Below are 17,750 nucleotides of genomic sequence, written 5' to 3'. Positions count from 1 at the left end.
CTTCCCCGATTCCGGCATGCACATCCGCCTACTTGCGACGTCACCAAACTACAATATACAACACGTTAAAACTTTATCCTATTAAAACCACCATCCTATACACCACCATAATCAGACGGGTTACCTTTTCGAAGTTCCACTTGAGTGTTGCACAGGACCCGTCTACCACGCAACAACATCCACCTGAGAGTCGGTGTGTCACCCGCTATTCTTGCCGGCCAGCAACAGACACACTCACAACTCCTTCCTACCGGCTGCCTTTATCCCTCCAGCCACGCCCCTTCTCTTGGTTAACGCCTTCGGTCGTACCCGCTACATATACAATACAGCCAATTGCAGACTGCTACAAGTCTATCAAGCCTATGTTCAGTTATCTTCTTCAGAATGAATCTCTCTCCCATCGACGAAAGCTCTTGCTCCGGTGAAGTTTGCATTTTTGCCTTCATTCTTGCTCTCAACACAACCGGCCAAAGGCGATTCCGTGCTTCTCTGTCGACCGCAGTCAAGTCCTTAAACCTTAGTCCCTTGGTGGTCAGATATTCATTGTTTTTTTAGTTTATCCATATAAAATCTCTAGCGGTACAAGAAATGAACCTCATTGTCACCGGTCTTGGTTTCACTCCTCTTCCATCATCCGAAGTTTTAAAGCAGCCCAGACGATGTGCCACATCCAGACCATCTGCTACCACCCGTCTGTCTGTCTGTCTGAAACCACCGCTTTGCATACTTCCATGGCTCTCATTTTCACGTTTCCTTAGTTTGCTCCGACATACAAACACAGGCGCCATCTGCAGCTGTAACTCCTGATCCTGAATTTTGATGTTCATTTCGTTTTCTTTTTTTCCAGGAGATAATTTGCATTTTCTAGCATTTCGTTTTCTTTCTGCATAACCATTACATCATCGTGCACTGAGGTAAGAGATTTGCCCAAAGCTTCAATGTTGGAAGAGTTTTCTTTAGCCTAACCATGATTTCAATCTGATCGGATCACTCGTTGATTTTCTCAGAGAGAATTCGGATGATATTCTCATGCACATCACTCAAAGAAAGTTCACTTCCAGGTGTCAACGACATTTTCTGAATTGTGCAGTGAAACTGATGATGGATCAATTGTTGCGCTACTCGAACGTCAATATTTAATCTAAATCGACCACAATAAGCAACATGTCGATAGTAGTAAACAACATAATGGTATTTGTGTTTTCATTTGTGAGAATTACCCGATTTGTTTCTTAGCTTACAAAACCTGTCACAGCGCCATCTTGACGCTCCTCCCGCTGGATCTTGTTCTCATAGCATCAGAATCAACTCGACATTAGTGATCAAACATATGTGTGTAAGACATCATATAAAACTGTAAAGTGTTTATACTTTTATTTGGGTACATTGCCAACAAAACGTGTATTTATAAAAAAAAGAAAATATACAGGGTGTGCTCTCAGCCGTCACTTTCTGTAATATATTTCTAAAACAAATCACAATATAAAGACTATATAGATAAATAGATCATTCCACACCACCAATAACGTGTTTTTGTTATTAGTGGGCTTTGTTAGTGTTCATATTTATATTATTGATTAATACTTTGCAGATTATATGTTAACAGTTATTTACAGTTTTCTTTCAGGAAAGTTTCTGCATCACTGAATCTCTGAGCTTATTAAATCAGTTCATGTTAAAGACAGAACACATGACAGACATATGATGTGTAACTGTGAGCTCATGTTGATCATAGTCTGAACCATTTGATAAAGAAATGACCAATAAAACATATGAAGTTTCATCACATTCTTTGTTCTAGTTGCTTCAGAATATTTCAGCTTGATGTCCATTATAGGTGTTTGGTGTTTATCTCTCCAGGTGTGAAACACATCAATATTCATCATCACTTACACTCCCTCACATGTGGAAAAAGTCATTATATTGTTTTATGTCAACGATCATTTAAGAATCAATTTGTCTGATGCCTAAAACTATTATTTTATTATAAGTATTTTATTTTAAGTTCATTCTTTAAACCAGTAAATGTAGGTGTCCATTGACCATGTTATAATGTATTGTGACCAGACACACGTCAGACTTTAGGAGCTCAGAGATACAGGATGATACAGAATATGAGATCAGAATGTTATACAAATGGAAATAATGATAAATAAGACACTTTTTAGCGCTTCACAGCCGTCAGCGGTGATGTCACAGTCTTCAGAGAGAAAAAGGCTCAGATGATCTTTACTGAATGAAGGGAATCCTTTCACTCTTCATGTGATCTTTACAGTCGAGGCTCAATACTGTAAAACATTGAGGAGAAACATCAGATATGATATTAATATTCACTCATCTCAGTCATTATCAACATCATGTCACAATGACTTAATACTTACAAATCATATTAAATTAATCTGAGAGAGAGAACACAATACAAGAAGTGCAACCACACCAACATTAACACAAGTGTGAGTACAAAACATTTCTGTCACTTGTCCACAGTAAATAAATCTACTTAAAAATGTCTCGCAAACAAATAGATATTTTTGTGTACACTGAATAAGACTAGTCCTAAAATGTGTCTAATAAAGATTATTTTGTTGACTGGATACTTAAAGGAACAGTTCACCCAAAAATGAAAAGACTACTATGGGAGTCAATGGTGACCCACAACGGCTGAGTTACAAACTCTCGTGTTTATTTGTGTTCAGCACAACAAAGAAATGTATTCAGGTTTATAACAACTGGTCCCCAAAAAACACAATTATTTAATCATTTACACCTTGTGTCATTCCAAACCTGTATGACTTTATTCTCACAAAAGATATTTTGATAGAACATTTGTCCTCATTGTCTTGTCATTGGTTTTGTATCCATACAATAGAAGTTTATGGCTACCAACAGTGTTTTGCAGAAGAAAGTAAGGTTGGGTGGACTTTATTTTCTTAGTTTCTTAATATATAGTATCTAAAACCAAATGAACAGTTTTTCATCTATTGCTCGAGAGCAACAACAACTAAAATAAAACTATTTTAAAGCTTGAGGTCGCTGGTAGTAAAAGAGCAGCAGGTGGATCTCTACAGCAGCTTTACGTTACTTCAGATCTGAAGCGAGTGTACAGACCAAACTTCACTTGCATTTACAACAAGTCCACTGAAAGTGTCATGATCACTAATAGATGAAACAACAGAAACATGTGTCGAGTTTGTTTGTGACGGCCTACGACTTTAGAACAACGTCAATATATTTATTAGCCCACATGACCCGCGACTAGTCGACATCAAGCTTTAAATGAAGTGCCAGAGCATTCATGTCGACTAGTTTGAGCCAAACCCTACAGTGTGGTGATAGTTTATAGAAATATAATGATTTGAAAATAATAAATAACTCACAGTAGTGTCTGTAGTTTACATTGTGGATCCTTCAGTAGATCAGAGAGCAGCTTCACTCCTGAATCTTCTGGATTATTAAAGCTCAGATCCAGTTGTGTCAGATGTGAGGGGTTTGATCTCAGAGCTGAAGTCAGAGCAACAAAACCTTCTGATCCAATACTGCAGAACGACAGACTGAAGAGAGAAGAAAATAAATGAAATAATGACAATAACATTTAGACAATAATCAGGAGGATATATTATTTATTATTCATCAAATGTATCAAATTTTGTCCCTTTTTACTAAATACAAGTAATAAATTAAATGATTGTAAATCACAATAATATCATGAATAGTTTAATATATTGAAGTTAGTTATTAAAATGATCTCAGTTTGGTGATAATTCTGTATGAATCTGAATCAACAGAGAGTCATTGACTGACAGTCACTGTTGAGTCTCTTACATATAAAGATGATTCTGATAAACTTATGAAGACCTTCATTTACATAATACATACACATGTTTAACTTTATTGCTTTAAGGATTTTCTTACTTTAGTGTCTTCAGTTTACAGTTTGTATTCTTCAGTCCATCAGAGAGCAGCTTCACTCCTGAATCCTTCAGATTATTGACACTCAGGTTCAGTTCTGTCAGACTTGAGGAGTTTGATCTGAGAACTGACGCCAGTGATGAACAACTTTTCTCTGTCAGATTACAGAAACTCAGACTGAAAGAGAAATAACAAAACAAAAGTGTGCTAAAGCTTTAGTAATAAACTCATAATCAAATCAAGTTGCTCTCATTTCAATGAAAGCTTGAAAACTTCTATGAGTGACAGTGAACTTCAGTAAAACATGATGTGTGTGTCCAGAAACACAAGAACAGAATGTCATGTTAACTTCATGTAAATGGAGAGAAACTTTCTGTATAATACAATTACTAGGGATGAGCGAGTACAGCATTATCTGTATCTGTATCTGTATCTGTTAACCATATGAATTATCCGTATCTGTATCTGTACTCGGACTGGGCGGGGCCTAACATGGAATTGGGCGGGGTTTAACCAGGAAGTTGTCGGGTTGTCTTGAAAGGGGCGGGGCTTTAACCAGTATGTTATTTTTAATCATGCAATTGCTATGGGTTGATCAGAACCCGTTGATCAGAATACGCATTTATACCACTAACTTACTTACTTTATTTTTTTGCTTGAAGTCAAAAAACTGGTTAGAATCAGCAGACGGTTAAAAAAAGAAAAAAAATCTCAGACAGGCAGAGACGCAACGCTAGTCGCGTTCTACCAAGCACCACGTCTGAACAAACCCTACGTTTACCAGAACTCTGTTAATAAGTACTGCAAAAAAAAACGAAATAAAAAACAAACCTGAAGCTGAAGAAACCCTAAACGTTAACGGAAAAGACCCGCGAACCTGAGTGACTGAGGGAGAGACAGAGAGAGAAAGAGAGCTGTTCTCTTCTCAGCATTCTGTGTGTGAGTGAGCAGAGCGGGACACAGCAAATCTGTATGTGTAAGGGAGGGGCGCTGTGACTAGCCTATCACAGAACGCAGACACAGTCAGCTACCCAATGAGGATTTTTATTCCATCCGAGCACAGATATTGACTCGTATTACTCGTATAATACTTGTACTCGGCAAATATGCTTTATCCGTACCGGATACTCGTTTCAGCCGAGTATCCGGCTCAACTCTAACAATTACATTTATTAATTAGGGAAATGTTTTTATCCAGAGAGACTTACACATGAGATTAATACAAGAAGAATGAGTTTATCCAAGAGAAAACATAATACAAGTAAAGTGACTACATCAAATTTACACAAGAACAAGAGTGAAACAGCAAAAATACTCGACATTCACTTGTATTTAACAAAATTGTTTATAAATAAATGATAATTTGATCAGTAACTCACATTAGTTTCTGTAGTTGACAGTGTGGATCCTTCAGTAGATCAGAGAGCAGCTTCACTCCTGAATCTTCTGGATTATTATAGTTCAGATCCAGTTGTGTCAGATGTGAGGGGTTTGATCTCAGAGCTGAAGTCAGAGCAACAAAACCTTCAGATCCAATACTGCAGTCACACAGACTGAAGAGAGAAGAAAATAAATGAAATAATGACAATAACATTTAGACAATAATTAATAGAACAATTATTTAATATATTTTTATTATTAATTAATGTATCAAATTATGTCCCTTTTTACAAGATAGAAGTAATACATTTAAAGATGTAAATCACAATAATATCATCAACAGTTTAATATATCAAGTTAGTTATTAAAATGATCTCAGTTTGGTGATAATTCTGTATGAATCTGAATCAACAGAGAGTCATTGACTGACAGTCACTGTTGAGTCACTTACATATAAAGATGATTCTGATAAACTTATGAAGACCTTAGTTTACATAATACATACACATGTTTAACTTTATTGCTTTAAGGATTTTCTTACTGTAATGTCTTCAGTTTACAGTTTGTATTCTTCAGTCCATCAGAGAGCAGCTTCACTCCTGAATCCTTCAGTTTATTGAGACTCAGGTTCAGTTCTGTCAGACTTGAGGAGTTTGATCTGAGAACTGACGCCAGTGATGAACAACTTTTCTCTGTCAGATAACAGCGACTCAGACTGAAAGAGAAATAACAAGATAACAGTGAAGATATAAACACATCAAGAGATAATGTTTGAACAATGAGAATCATCTGCACAAGAGCTGAAGCAACATTTGCACCTGATAGAGAATCACTGCAAGAACTGAACCCTGACAGACATTATAAATAAAAAACAAATTTATGAAAATCAGAAAAAAGCCACAAGAGAGCAGCTCTCACTCTATAGATGCAGTGAACAATTCCATCATGTTTTATTGTGTCTCTGTAGGACATTAACTACAGTAATGTGGACTGTTAGATGTTCAGGTGAAACTGCAGGTAAATGACTCACTGAGCTGTTCTGGAAGCTTTGATCACTGGCAGAAGCCTCAGAAGACATTCATCTGATCGATCATATTTCCTCAGATTAAACTCATCCAGCTTCTCTTCTGAGTTCAGTAACACAAACACCAGAGCCGACCACTGAGCAGGAGAGAGACGGACTCCAGTTAGACTAAACTCATCTCCTCTGTTCACATATGTTTGTACTTCCTGCACTAGAGAATGATCATTGAGTTCATTCAGACAGTGAAACAGATTGATGGATTTCTCTGGAGAGAGATTCTCTCTGATCTTCATCTTAATGTACTCGACTATTTCCTGTTTACTGTCAGAGCTTCTTCCTGTCTGTGTCATCAGATCTCGTAAGATTGTCTGACTGGACTCCAGTGAGAGACCCAGAAGAAATCTGAGGTAAAGATCCAGGTGTCCGTTCTCACTCTGTAAGGCCTTGTCCACTTCACTCTTCAGTAAATCCCTCATGTTTGATCTCAATCCGCTGAAGTTTTCTGATGTTTGCTGAAGAAATGACAGAAACTTGAACAAAGCAGCGAGAAACTCCTGAACGCTCAGATGCACAAAGCTGAACACCTTCCCCAGGTTCAGTCCAAACTCCTCTCTGAAGATCTGAGTACAAACTCCTGAGTCCACTGACGCTTCTCTGACATCAATGTCACACTCTCTCAGATCCTCCTCATAGAAGATCAGGTTCCCTTTCTCCAGCTGTTGAAAAGCCAGTTTTCCCAGAGACTCAAGACTCTTTCTAGCCTGCTGAAGATCTACCTCACATTTCCCATCATACTTCTGACTCTTCAGTTTGATCTGAAACATCAGGAAGTGTGTGAACATGTGAGTGAGAGTCTTGGGGATCTGTGCTGGACTCTCTGCTTCACTCAACATTCTCTGGAGAACAGTGGCTGAAATCCAGCAGAAGACTGGGATGTGACACATGATGTACAGACTTCTGGATGATTTCATGTGTGTGATGATTCTGTTGGCCAGACTCTCATCATTGATTCTCTTCCTGAAATACTCGTCCTTCTGAGGGTCATTGAATCCTCGTACATCTGTGATCAGATCAACACACTGAGGAGGAATCTGATTGGCTGCTGCTGGTCGAGAGGTGATCCAGATCAGAGCAGAAGGAAGCAGATTCCCCTTGATGAGGTTTGTCAGCAGCACATCCACTGACACTGATTCTCTGACATCAAACAAACTCGGATTCTTTGAGAAATCTAGAGGAAGACGACACTCATCCAGACCATCAAAGATAAACACAACTTTATAATCATCAAAGTCTGTCGATCTCAGTGCTGTTGTATCTGTGAAGAACTGATGAAGAAGATCCATCAGACTGATATTTGTCTGTTTGATCAGATTCAGTTCTCTGAAAGGAAGTGGAAATATGACGTGAAGATCTTGATTTGTTTTTTCTTCAGCCCAATCCAGAATGAACTTCCGCACAGAGACTGTTTTTCCAATTCCAGCGACTCCTTTAGTCAGCACACTTCTGATGGGTTTGTTTAGTTCAGGTGACACTTTAAAGATGTCATTACATTTGATTTGTGTTTCTTGTGTCTCTGATCTTCTGGATGCCGTCTCAATCTGTCTCACCTCATGTTCATTATTGATGTCTTCACTCCCTCCCTCTGTGATGTACAGCTCTGTGTAGATCTCATTCACAAGTGTTGAGCTTCCTTGACTTGAGATTCCTTCATTCATTCTCTGGAATTTCTCTTTTAGTCTGGATTTGTGTTTCTTCATGTATAAAGGGGCCAATTCTGATAAACAAAGGGAATATAAATAAAAATACATGTATACGATTAGAAAAAAATTATATATTTGACCTTAAGAGTGTTTTAAGATTTTGATGATCATGACATTAGATGAACACAAAAAGCTTCATGGTTCTATTCTGTTGATTTATTAACTGTAAATGTATTTTCACTAATAATCATCAGTAAATACAGACACTGTGTCTGTTCGTCTGAAGGTAAAGTGATGTCATAGTCACATGACTGAGAGCTCTTACTGCTCTGTAGTTTGTCAGCGAGGTCTGTCTGCTTCATCTTCCTCAGGACGTTCAGTGTGATCTTCAGAAACATCTCTCTGACTCTGATCTGATCTTCATCATCCTCCTCTTCTCTCTCAGAGCATGATGGGTAATCTGGACTCAGTAGACTCTTGAAGATCTTCAGCTCTTTCTTCATCAGAGAGATGAGTTTGTGCTCAAGCTCCTGAAAACATTGTTCAAACACACATGGTTTTGTTTTCTTATGAGGGCAGAAAAAGGTTTTAATGCTCATTTTAGTGAACACAGTTTTTCTCTAAATAGCTTGAACCTCATTTCATGAAACCTGTAACACATTTAAACACTATAAACACACATCAAAACTACACAAACAAAATCATATTTTCTTTAATTCATATTTTGCCTTCAAATGATTCTCAAAGCATCAAATACACATCAGCATTGATAACACACTGAGATCTATTTCAAATCAATATGATCGTGACTTCTTACTACAATGAATCAGTTTGAAACTAAACATCTAAACATGTTTCAGAATCATCAGTAATAATAACAGTAATCTGTGTAAAGCTGCAGTACGACTGACAGTAAAAGAATCTCAGGAAACGCCCCTTAAACATACAGCTTTGATTTTGGCCTTAGAAACATATTTTGGGGTAAAATTATTTTAAAGCTTCATTTGAAGAAGAGCATCTACATTTCTGAATAAACTGTGAATGAAACATGATATTGAATGTTAATCAAACGAATGTAAAATAAATGATTGTTAATCAAAGCAAAACACAGTAATTGCTTTGCATCCATTTCTCAATTTTACACACAGACACGCACGCACGCACGCACGCACGCACGCACGCACGCACGCACGCACGCACGCACGCACGCACGCACGCACGCACGCACGCACGCACGCACGCACGCACGCACGCACGCACGCACGCACGCACGCACGCACGCACGCACGCACGCACGCACGCACGCACGCACACAGACACACACAGACACACACCCTGACACACACACACACACACACTCACACACACACACACACACACGCACACACACAGAGACACACACACTTACCTGGAAAACAGACTCCATGTGCTTCCCTCTGATTGAGACATTTGTTGTGTTTCTGTAATGTAACAATAAATGAAATATGTGTTTCATACAGTGAACACATGGATTAATGTGTGTATCTGTCAGTAAAGTGTTCAGTGAATATCTGCAGTAACATCAACAGCACAGACTCAGATCAGAGAATAAAGACTGAAGAAGTGATTTACTCGTCTAAACCATCAGACTGTTCTCACCTCACATCTGGATCATCACAGTCTCCTGAACTGAATTCAAGTGGAGGATCCATTGATGCTTCACTCTTCATGGACACACAGCTGGGTTTAGGAGATTCTCCACCAGTCAAACTAAAACAACATTTATGTAATGAGTTTATGCAATGTATCAGTAATGTGATAAATTTGTATAATATATTAGAATAAATATAGGATATATGAACAAAGATTATTTCTCATGCAGGCTCAGAAAACTAAGTTAAAAGTAATTTCTGCTAAGATAAATTATTATAGTTCAACATATTTGTAAAGACCACTATTGCGTTCATGTAATATATATTTTATACATAAATTTAGCTACAATCTCATGTATCCCTGTTTGAAGCAAGAAACTAAATCTGTCTGTAGTCCAACCTTTTAAAATCCCTCTGCAAGTGATACAGTAAGATTAATCACTGTAATTCAGTGCTATAGTGAGATATGAACCCTGCTCATCTAAAGAGAATTTAATAATACAAACAATAAAGAAAACCAAAGAAACGCCTCCCCACACAAACTAATATTAATTTGTAATGAATTAGTTTGCATGAAGCAAATATTCACAAAGTTGTTTTAAGCATAAACTCTGACAGCTATCAGACAAACCAAACACATGTAACACGTTTCTCAATTACAGTTAAAAAGGACAAATTTGTATATTAAAATCTTTTAATCATCTCACCGTTCAAACCTGGAGAGACTCATTGATTGAGCAAACATTGATTCTGCAAATAAAAATACTGTGTTATACACTTCTTTAAACCAGAACAAAATGTCAGATGGCACTTAAAGGCTTTTGTATCAGAACTCAGAAATATTGAACAGGAATTGTTCACCTACCATGTGTGCACTGCACTGACTGCTAATGTTTACTGTTACTGAGAAAGTATTAACCACCATCACATCAAAATAAACCATAAACTACAGCTCAATATCTAAAGAAAGACAGTAAAGAAAGTAACAGCTAGCTGGCGTCAGTTATTTGTTAAATGCAAAGGTAATGTTTAACAGTAAAATCTCAATTCAGATTGCAAGCTGCACAGAAATTAAAGTTAAAGCAACAGTTTACTAACATGAACTTCAGCAAGTTCGAGACGCATTACGATCAGTAGCAGCACATCATGCACATTTCCCCAATTTAAGTTGATTAAACATGGACTTACCTGCATGTGATTCACTGGCTTCATCTCGCAGTTTCTTCTTCTTACTTTTCTCTGATCTTGACTCTTGCTCTCTTTTCGGGTCCATTTCCAAATAAATAGCGCAGACTACCGTCTGTCAAACTGCGTTAGAATAAAAAAAATGAAAATAAGCAACGACTTTCAAAACCTCCAATATTTATTTAACAACACCAACTCCAAACACAAATGCATTGATAGAGCCATCACAGAGGAAGATCACAGACAAGACACAAACAAAAATCCATTGAATCTCCTAGAATCAAGTTTTGGTCCTCAGCTCATTTTAAACAGAAATCACCTCAGAATTCAACAGGACAATCAGGTTATAGCGCAATATAAACATTTATGTGGCGATGGCATACGGTGAAAGGAGATTAATCAAAGCATGAGCCGACTACGCCACCCCGGATAGGGCCAGGGACCCAAAATTAAGTAAATCACCAAAAGCTCACAGGTTCGTTATTGGCTGAGACAGGTAGCAGACAAAAGGGAAGCTGGTAAACAATTTATTTCACACACACCATCTAAAATACAAAATCACATTTAATTAAAGTCATTAAAAGAAACAGGCCATCATCTTCGTACAAAGCATACACACACTTAAAACGTCCAACCCAGAATTGGGGAAAGTCGTCTGATTGATCCGACAACCGTTGTGCTCACTCACGTCACCACACGCCAAATGTTTCGATATTGTGGACACTACAAACAAGTCAACCACAGCACCACATACAGAGGATCTCGACCGCGACTAATTCCCCCTAATTCTGGAACGAAAAGAAAATTAATAAACTCAATCCCAAAATCACTTACACAAAACAAATTAAACCAAATCACTTAAACAAAACAAATTAAACCAAATCACTTAAACAAAACAAACGAAGTAAACAAAATCACTTAAGCAAAACGAAGTAAACAAAATCACTTAAGCAAAACGAAGTAAACCAAATCACTTACACAAAACAAATTAAACCAAATCACTTAAGCAAAACAAATTAAACCAAATCACTTAAGCAAAACGAAGTAAACAAAATCACTTAAACAAAACCAAATCACTTAGGCAAAACGAAGTAAACAAAATCACTTAAACAAAACGAATTAAACAAAATAAATTTTAAACAAAACGAATTAAACAAAATCAATTTAAACAAAACAAGTTACGCCCAAAATGACATCGATAATAATAGCTAGTCCGGTAATCACCAGTCCTCCGAGAAAGAGAGCCAAATGTCGTGCCTATAGACACGCAGAACGCGATATCGAAGCACGTCGACAGACACTAAATGGTTATTATACACTGGAAATAACTGCCAGCTAAATGGGAATAGATCCTCCACACCAACCGGGACAAAGACGCTGTCCCAGGCACGGCAACGAGTGAAAGAGCAAAAACGGAAATAAACACGACTCTACGGACTGTCCACTTCGGTCCGGAACAGTCAGCTTCATGCATCCGCTACGCAGTGAAATGAAAGTGGAAGGTAAATTAAGCGTCGCACTAAAAGTAACGGGTCTGGAAACAACCCGGTTCAGGAATCCACTAGGCAGTCAGGTAGGAGAAATGGTAAGTTGGACGAATCAGTGCGAACAATAGTGGCACTGTCTATCTCGGAAAACACTCCAGTTCAAGCAGTCGTTATACATGCAGGTACGATAGCGCTAGTCCATAAGGGAGAATCACAGCCCCAAATAGCGCCGGTATCAGCCTGCGAACTGGCGTCGGTTCAGCCTGCTGCAACACCTCCAACACCCAAAGTCACTGCAAAAATATAACAAGCAAATGAATTTAGAGGGAAAATACATTCCCACAACCCTATACGTGAAAATGAGTAACACACCTGCAGCTAATGACCCGTAATGCACCACGCACTTGACGCGGACTTCACTAATGGCTCTCGAAAATACATGGCCATTCACAAATGCCCGCAGTACTCCTCAACCACACTGTAATTTAAATGCATCTCCATTTACCCTGTTTGACATTAAATATCAACACTTTAACTGCCACTGGTAGCTCTTACCTCTTGGACGTGTAGCCCAACCCACCGGAAATAAAGGTACTCCCGGAAGCCCTATAGGACACACCTGTGTGACATGCCAGTCCTATCTACCTTTATACCCCCGGACCGTACCATTTCCTCAAACATAGGTGGGTCAGGCAATCGCATCACCACAATCTACCCCCCCCACAAGTCATCGTAGTCCCGACGATGAACAACGTAGCCTCAAGGTCTGAAAGCCATAGCACGATTTAGCCCTGAAGTAGACCCAGCAGAAATCTGATGAGCCTCAGCCCCTACGGTCCGTGGTAAATGGTACAAATTCGTATGCTGCCCGGCCCTAGCACGTCTAGGTCTAACGATCCTTTCGGAGATACTAGACGGTCCGATAGAATCTGGTACTACGTCTAATGGTACACTTACACTCCTCTCGCTCCCCCCAACTGCACCCCCAGGTACCGCAGGACTCGCCCTTACCTCTGGCGATGCTCTATTCACCCCAATGCTCTCTGGAATTTCTGATGGGGCCTGGGTCACCACCAAGGCTAAATCCCCATCCTCAAATTCCTCAAAGCCTTCCTCTCTTACTGAAGGTACTGGCAACTCCGGCCAATCCTTAAAGGACTCGGTCGGCATGGGATCCCTTTGAACTCTGGGTTTTAGGGACACTCTATGCACGTTACGGACTTTAGTGAGATCTTGCACTGGTGCTACAGAGTACACCGATCCCCCATCCCGTGGCACTCGAACTACCTGATAGATGATCGAGCTCCACAGATCCTGGATCTTATGGCGCCCGGAGAACCCACGTTCTCGCAGATAGACCCTTTGGCCCTCTTCTAGCGGTTGCTCTTTTACCCGTTGATCATGCTTCGCCTTGCGATGCTGAGCTGCGGCCTGCAACCGCTCACGGGCACCTTCGAAGGCCACTTTAAGGCAAGCCTGATGCTCTTCCATCCAATGATGGACTCCACCAGCCACTGGTTCTTGCACCCGACCAAGCAAGAAATCCACAGGCAGTCTAGGCTCTTGCCCGAACATCAAAAAATAAGGACTCTCACCGGTGGCTTGATGGGGAGTGGTATTATAGCAAAATACCACCTGGGACAAACAAGAGGCCCAATCCCTCTTCCTTCCAGTGGGCAAGGTCCGCAACAAATTGTGCAGGGTACGGTTAAACCGTTCACACTGGCCATTACCAGCTGGATGGTATGCGGTAGTACGAGACTTACCCACCTGGTAAAGGGTGCACAACTGCTGGATAAGATGCGATTCGAAGTTACGTCCCTGGTCCGAATGGATACGGCCTGGGACCCCAAACTTAAAGAACCATTCGTCAACCAGGACGCGAGCCACAGTCGCCGCCTGTTGGTCCCGAGTAGGGATTGCCACTGTGAATTTACTAAAAATGTCTGTCATTATTAACACGTTTTCATGCCCCGAACGAGAAGGTTCTAGGACCGTAAAATCAATGGCCACTATCTCATTTGGACGGGAAGCTAACAGATGGGCCATGTAGCTTCTGGGGACTGGGGCAGCCTCTTTGGCTTGCTGGCACCGCTCACATTGCTGTATCCAACGGGCTACATCGGCCGACATCCCAGGCCAGTAGCACCGCTGTCGCACCAGTTCCAAAGTGCGCTCGGTGCCTTGGTGCCCATGACACTGATGCAGTTGGGTCAACACTTCAGTCTGTAACACAACAGGCAGCACCAGCTGCAACACCTTTGCACCACCATCAGGACTGCAAACCCGTCGATATAATAGGCCCCCCAGTTCCTCCAACCGCTCCCATTGCCGGAGTAACACCAACACTAGCTTGGGTAACTGTCGTCGTTCTTGGGGCCCTGGGCCTTGCCCTTGGCGCCAAAATTTAAAAGCTGAACTGATAATGGGATCCTCCTCCTGTAATCGAGCCAACTCTGGTCTAGATCGATTTGGCATCACCTGCATGGCCCTCACAGTGGTGGAGTCTGCCCGATCCACCACTCCAGCACGCCTAAGCAGTTCAGGAACTAATGTTCCCAACGAGCCTTCCCTTTCCAGGTACCGTTCCTTAGGAGTCATGCGTGATAGCGCATCCGCATTCTGGTTAGATCTCCCGGATCGGTACTGCACTTCGAAATCAAAGGCCGCTAGTTCAGCTGCCCATCGCTGTTCGGTGGCACCTAACTTAGCAGTCGCCAAATGACTAAGGGGGTTATTGTCTGTACGAACGATACAACGATGGCCCAATAAGTACTCACGAAACTTTTCAGCCATGGCCCATTTTAGAGCCAAAAACTCAAGCCGCATAGAACTATAGGTAGCAGTGTTACGCTCTGCAGGACGCAGGCTACGGCTGGCATAGGCCACTGGTCTCACCTTGCCCCCAATCTCTTGAGACAGTACAGCACCTAACCCTACATAGCTGGCATCGACTTCCAAGATAAACGGTAACTTAAAATCAGCATATGCCAGGACTGGTGTGGTGGCAAGCTTAGCTTTCAGGGTCCGGAATGCTTGTTCACACTGTTCGGACCATAACGCATCCAACTCCTGTATCTTAGTTCTCCCCTTCCCTTGTCCTACCTCCCCTACCAGCCGATGCAACGGTGCTGCTATCTGAGCAAACCCTTCCACAAATCGCCGATAGTAACTACCAAATCCCAGAAAGGTACGTAGCTCTGACACAGTCTTGGGGCGTGGCCACTGCGCCACAACCTCAACCTTTGCCGGGTCTGTGGCCACTCCTTGGGGGGATATTACGTGTCCTAAGTACTGCACCTTTTCTCTAAAAAATGCACACTTGGCCAAGTTTACCTTAAGATCAGCAGCCCGCAACCGTTCCAGCACCATCCTCAACCTCTGTAAATGATGTTGCACAGAGGAGGAATAGACAATAATATCGTCTAGATACAGCAGGAGAGACTGATGTTGCTGGTCGCCAAACAGCCGTTGCATCAACCGCTGGAAGGTGCCTGGTGCGTTACACAAACCAAAAGGCATACGGTTCCATTCATATAAACCAAAAGGTGTACAAAAAGCTGTTTTGTAGCGATCAGCCTCTGCAACCGGGACTTGATTATATCCGCTGGCCAGATCTAGCGTAGTGAACCAGCGAGCCCCTGTCAATGAATCCAATGTCTCATCGATTCGAGGCAGTGGAAACGAATCTTTCCGAGTTTTAGCATTGAGTTGGCGGTAGTCTACGCACATGCGTAGGCCACCGTCCTTCTTCTTAACCAATACTAATGGGGAGGCGTACGGGCTACAACTTTCCCGGATCACTTGGGTGTCTAAAAGCTGGCCAATATGAGTCTTAACTAACTCATATTCAGATGGAGGAATCCGTCTATAGCGTTGTCGAACAGGCGTCTCGTCGATTAAAGGAATTTCATGGGACAGGAGGTCGGTACAACCCAAGTCTCCCTCCCCAGCAGAGAACACCGCCTGGAATTCCTGAAGGAGAGCCCTAACCTTGCCCTGTTCCTCATCCGACAGCCCTGACAGTTCTATGTTCTCGACCTGTGCTGCCTCAGGGGCTGCCATCATATCACAAGTCACTGTGATAGCAGGAACCGCAGATACCTCAGTCAGTCCGGCAGGTGAATCCACCAGATACACTTCCCGCAACTTCCCGAGGATGGTTTTCGGGTATAAAACAGCGTCGAGAACACCCACATTGACAACAGGCACCCAAACCAAACCACCGTCGACATACACTAACGACGGAGAGGCCAATAAGCCAGCAGGCAGACCAGTGTCAAGGGGCTCGAATAACACGATCTTATCTCTAAACATGGACGAACATGTTGCTGTTACAAACTTCATAGTGCCCCCTGGAACGCGACAAACCCGATGCCCACGGACTCTTACATTGCCCCCGTATGCCAGAACGCCATCTACTTTCTGACAGGCTTGGAAGGCCCGAGATATTCCCACGTCTTGGGTCACTAATGGTAGCTCAAATAGGGTCGGTCCGTACTGCCCGAAAAGCTCACGATAACAGCGACCAAGAACATTCATTCCCAAAATCCCAGGAACACTAGAATTACCCCCAGGTGGATCACGCACAACCAATATGCCACACCCTGATACCACACGATCACACAGTTCAACGTCCAATTCCATATACCCTATATAAGGGATTTCCAGTCCATTGGCTGCTCTAAGCTGTAACCAATGACAGTTTTGTAATCGACGCTGGCCCCATGGTTCGAATCCAGACCGAAAACAACTCTCTGTAATGGTCGATACCATGGAACCAGTGTCTATCAAACAGGGTATGGGCACACCGCCAATATTTGCAACTAAATGTGGGCATGAGGAGACTAAACGAGGCACAGAACCGCTGGCACGAAAATCACAAGAGCCATTCTTACCTCCAACCGAACTGAGACTCTGCAGTCCGGTGGGTACTAGTTTTCCGGCTGGTTAGGGACACTTGACCTAGCATCACGAGATATCAGGTTACCCCGGGAATGGTTTTGAGGGCCAGACGAATGGGGCTGCCACTGACAGTCTCGAGCAAAATGGCCAGGCTGTTGACACCGTCTGCAAATCACGTAACTAGAACGCAGTGGCTGACCACGAGACTGGGGACTATGGTTACGGGCTAAAGTCTGAGAAAGCTGATCAATTTGCTGTTGCTGTCGAATCAGCATGTCCTTCAACTCCCTAAATTCCTGTGAATGATGTCCCTGCTCAGGATTTACCCCAGAATCATCTTTAACGCCACATTGATGTCCCTGCACCAAAGGAACAGACTGACTGCGCCCCCGTACACCGCCTGGCACTCCCTCTCTCTCCCAGCGAATTGCTTCCCCTCGGACATCTAACAGTGTTGCAGCAGGCTGACGCCTTACCAATTGTTTCAATTCTCTGCGCAAGGCATTATCCAACACACATTCAATAAACT

General features: G+C 41.7%; 1 protein-coding gene across 2 annotated transcripts in view; it reads right to left on the bottom strand.

Moving 5' to 3' along the window:
- Positions 1 to 1,359: 1,359 nt before the first annotated feature.
- Positions 1,360 to 17,750, bottom strand: part of LOC306891712 (NLR family CARD domain-containing protein 3-like) — a 32,051-nt gene continuing 15,660 nt past the window's right edge. For both annotated transcript variants that reach the window (XM_079452190.1, XM_079452191.1), the window contains 11 exons: positions 10,833 to 10,952; positions 10,352 to 10,394; positions 9,652 to 9,762; positions 9,422 to 9,473; positions 8,339 to 8,543; positions 6,320 to 8,087; positions 5,831 to 6,004; positions 5,289 to 5,462; positions 3,913 to 4,086; positions 3,378 to 3,551; positions 1,360 to 2,288 (listed from right to left, as the gene is read on the bottom strand). In XM_079452190.1, coding sequence (XP_079308316.1) covers positions 2,270 to 2,288; positions 3,378 to 3,551; positions 3,913 to 4,086; positions 5,289 to 5,462; positions 5,831 to 6,004; positions 6,320 to 8,087; positions 8,339 to 8,543; positions 9,422 to 9,473; positions 9,652 to 9,762; positions 10,352 to 10,394; positions 10,833 to 10,917 — 2,979 coding nt within the window. In that variant the 5' untranslated portion in view covers positions 10,918 to 10,952 and the 3' untranslated portion in view covers positions 1,360 to 2,269. The remainder of the gene's footprint in view (positions 2,289 to 3,377; positions 3,552 to 3,912; positions 4,087 to 5,288; positions 5,463 to 5,830; positions 6,005 to 6,319; positions 8,088 to 8,338; positions 8,544 to 9,421; positions 9,474 to 9,651; positions 9,763 to 10,351; positions 10,395 to 10,832; positions 10,953 to 17,750) is intronic.

This window comes from Barbatula barbatula (genome assembly GCF_947034865.1).
Source record: "Barbatula barbatula genome assembly, chromosome: 3".
NCBI classification, from domain to species: domain Eukaryota; kingdom Metazoa; phylum Chordata; class Actinopteri; order Cypriniformes; family Nemacheilidae; genus Barbatula; species Barbatula barbatula.
This window is presented reverse-complemented; position numbering and strand designations above follow the sequence as displayed.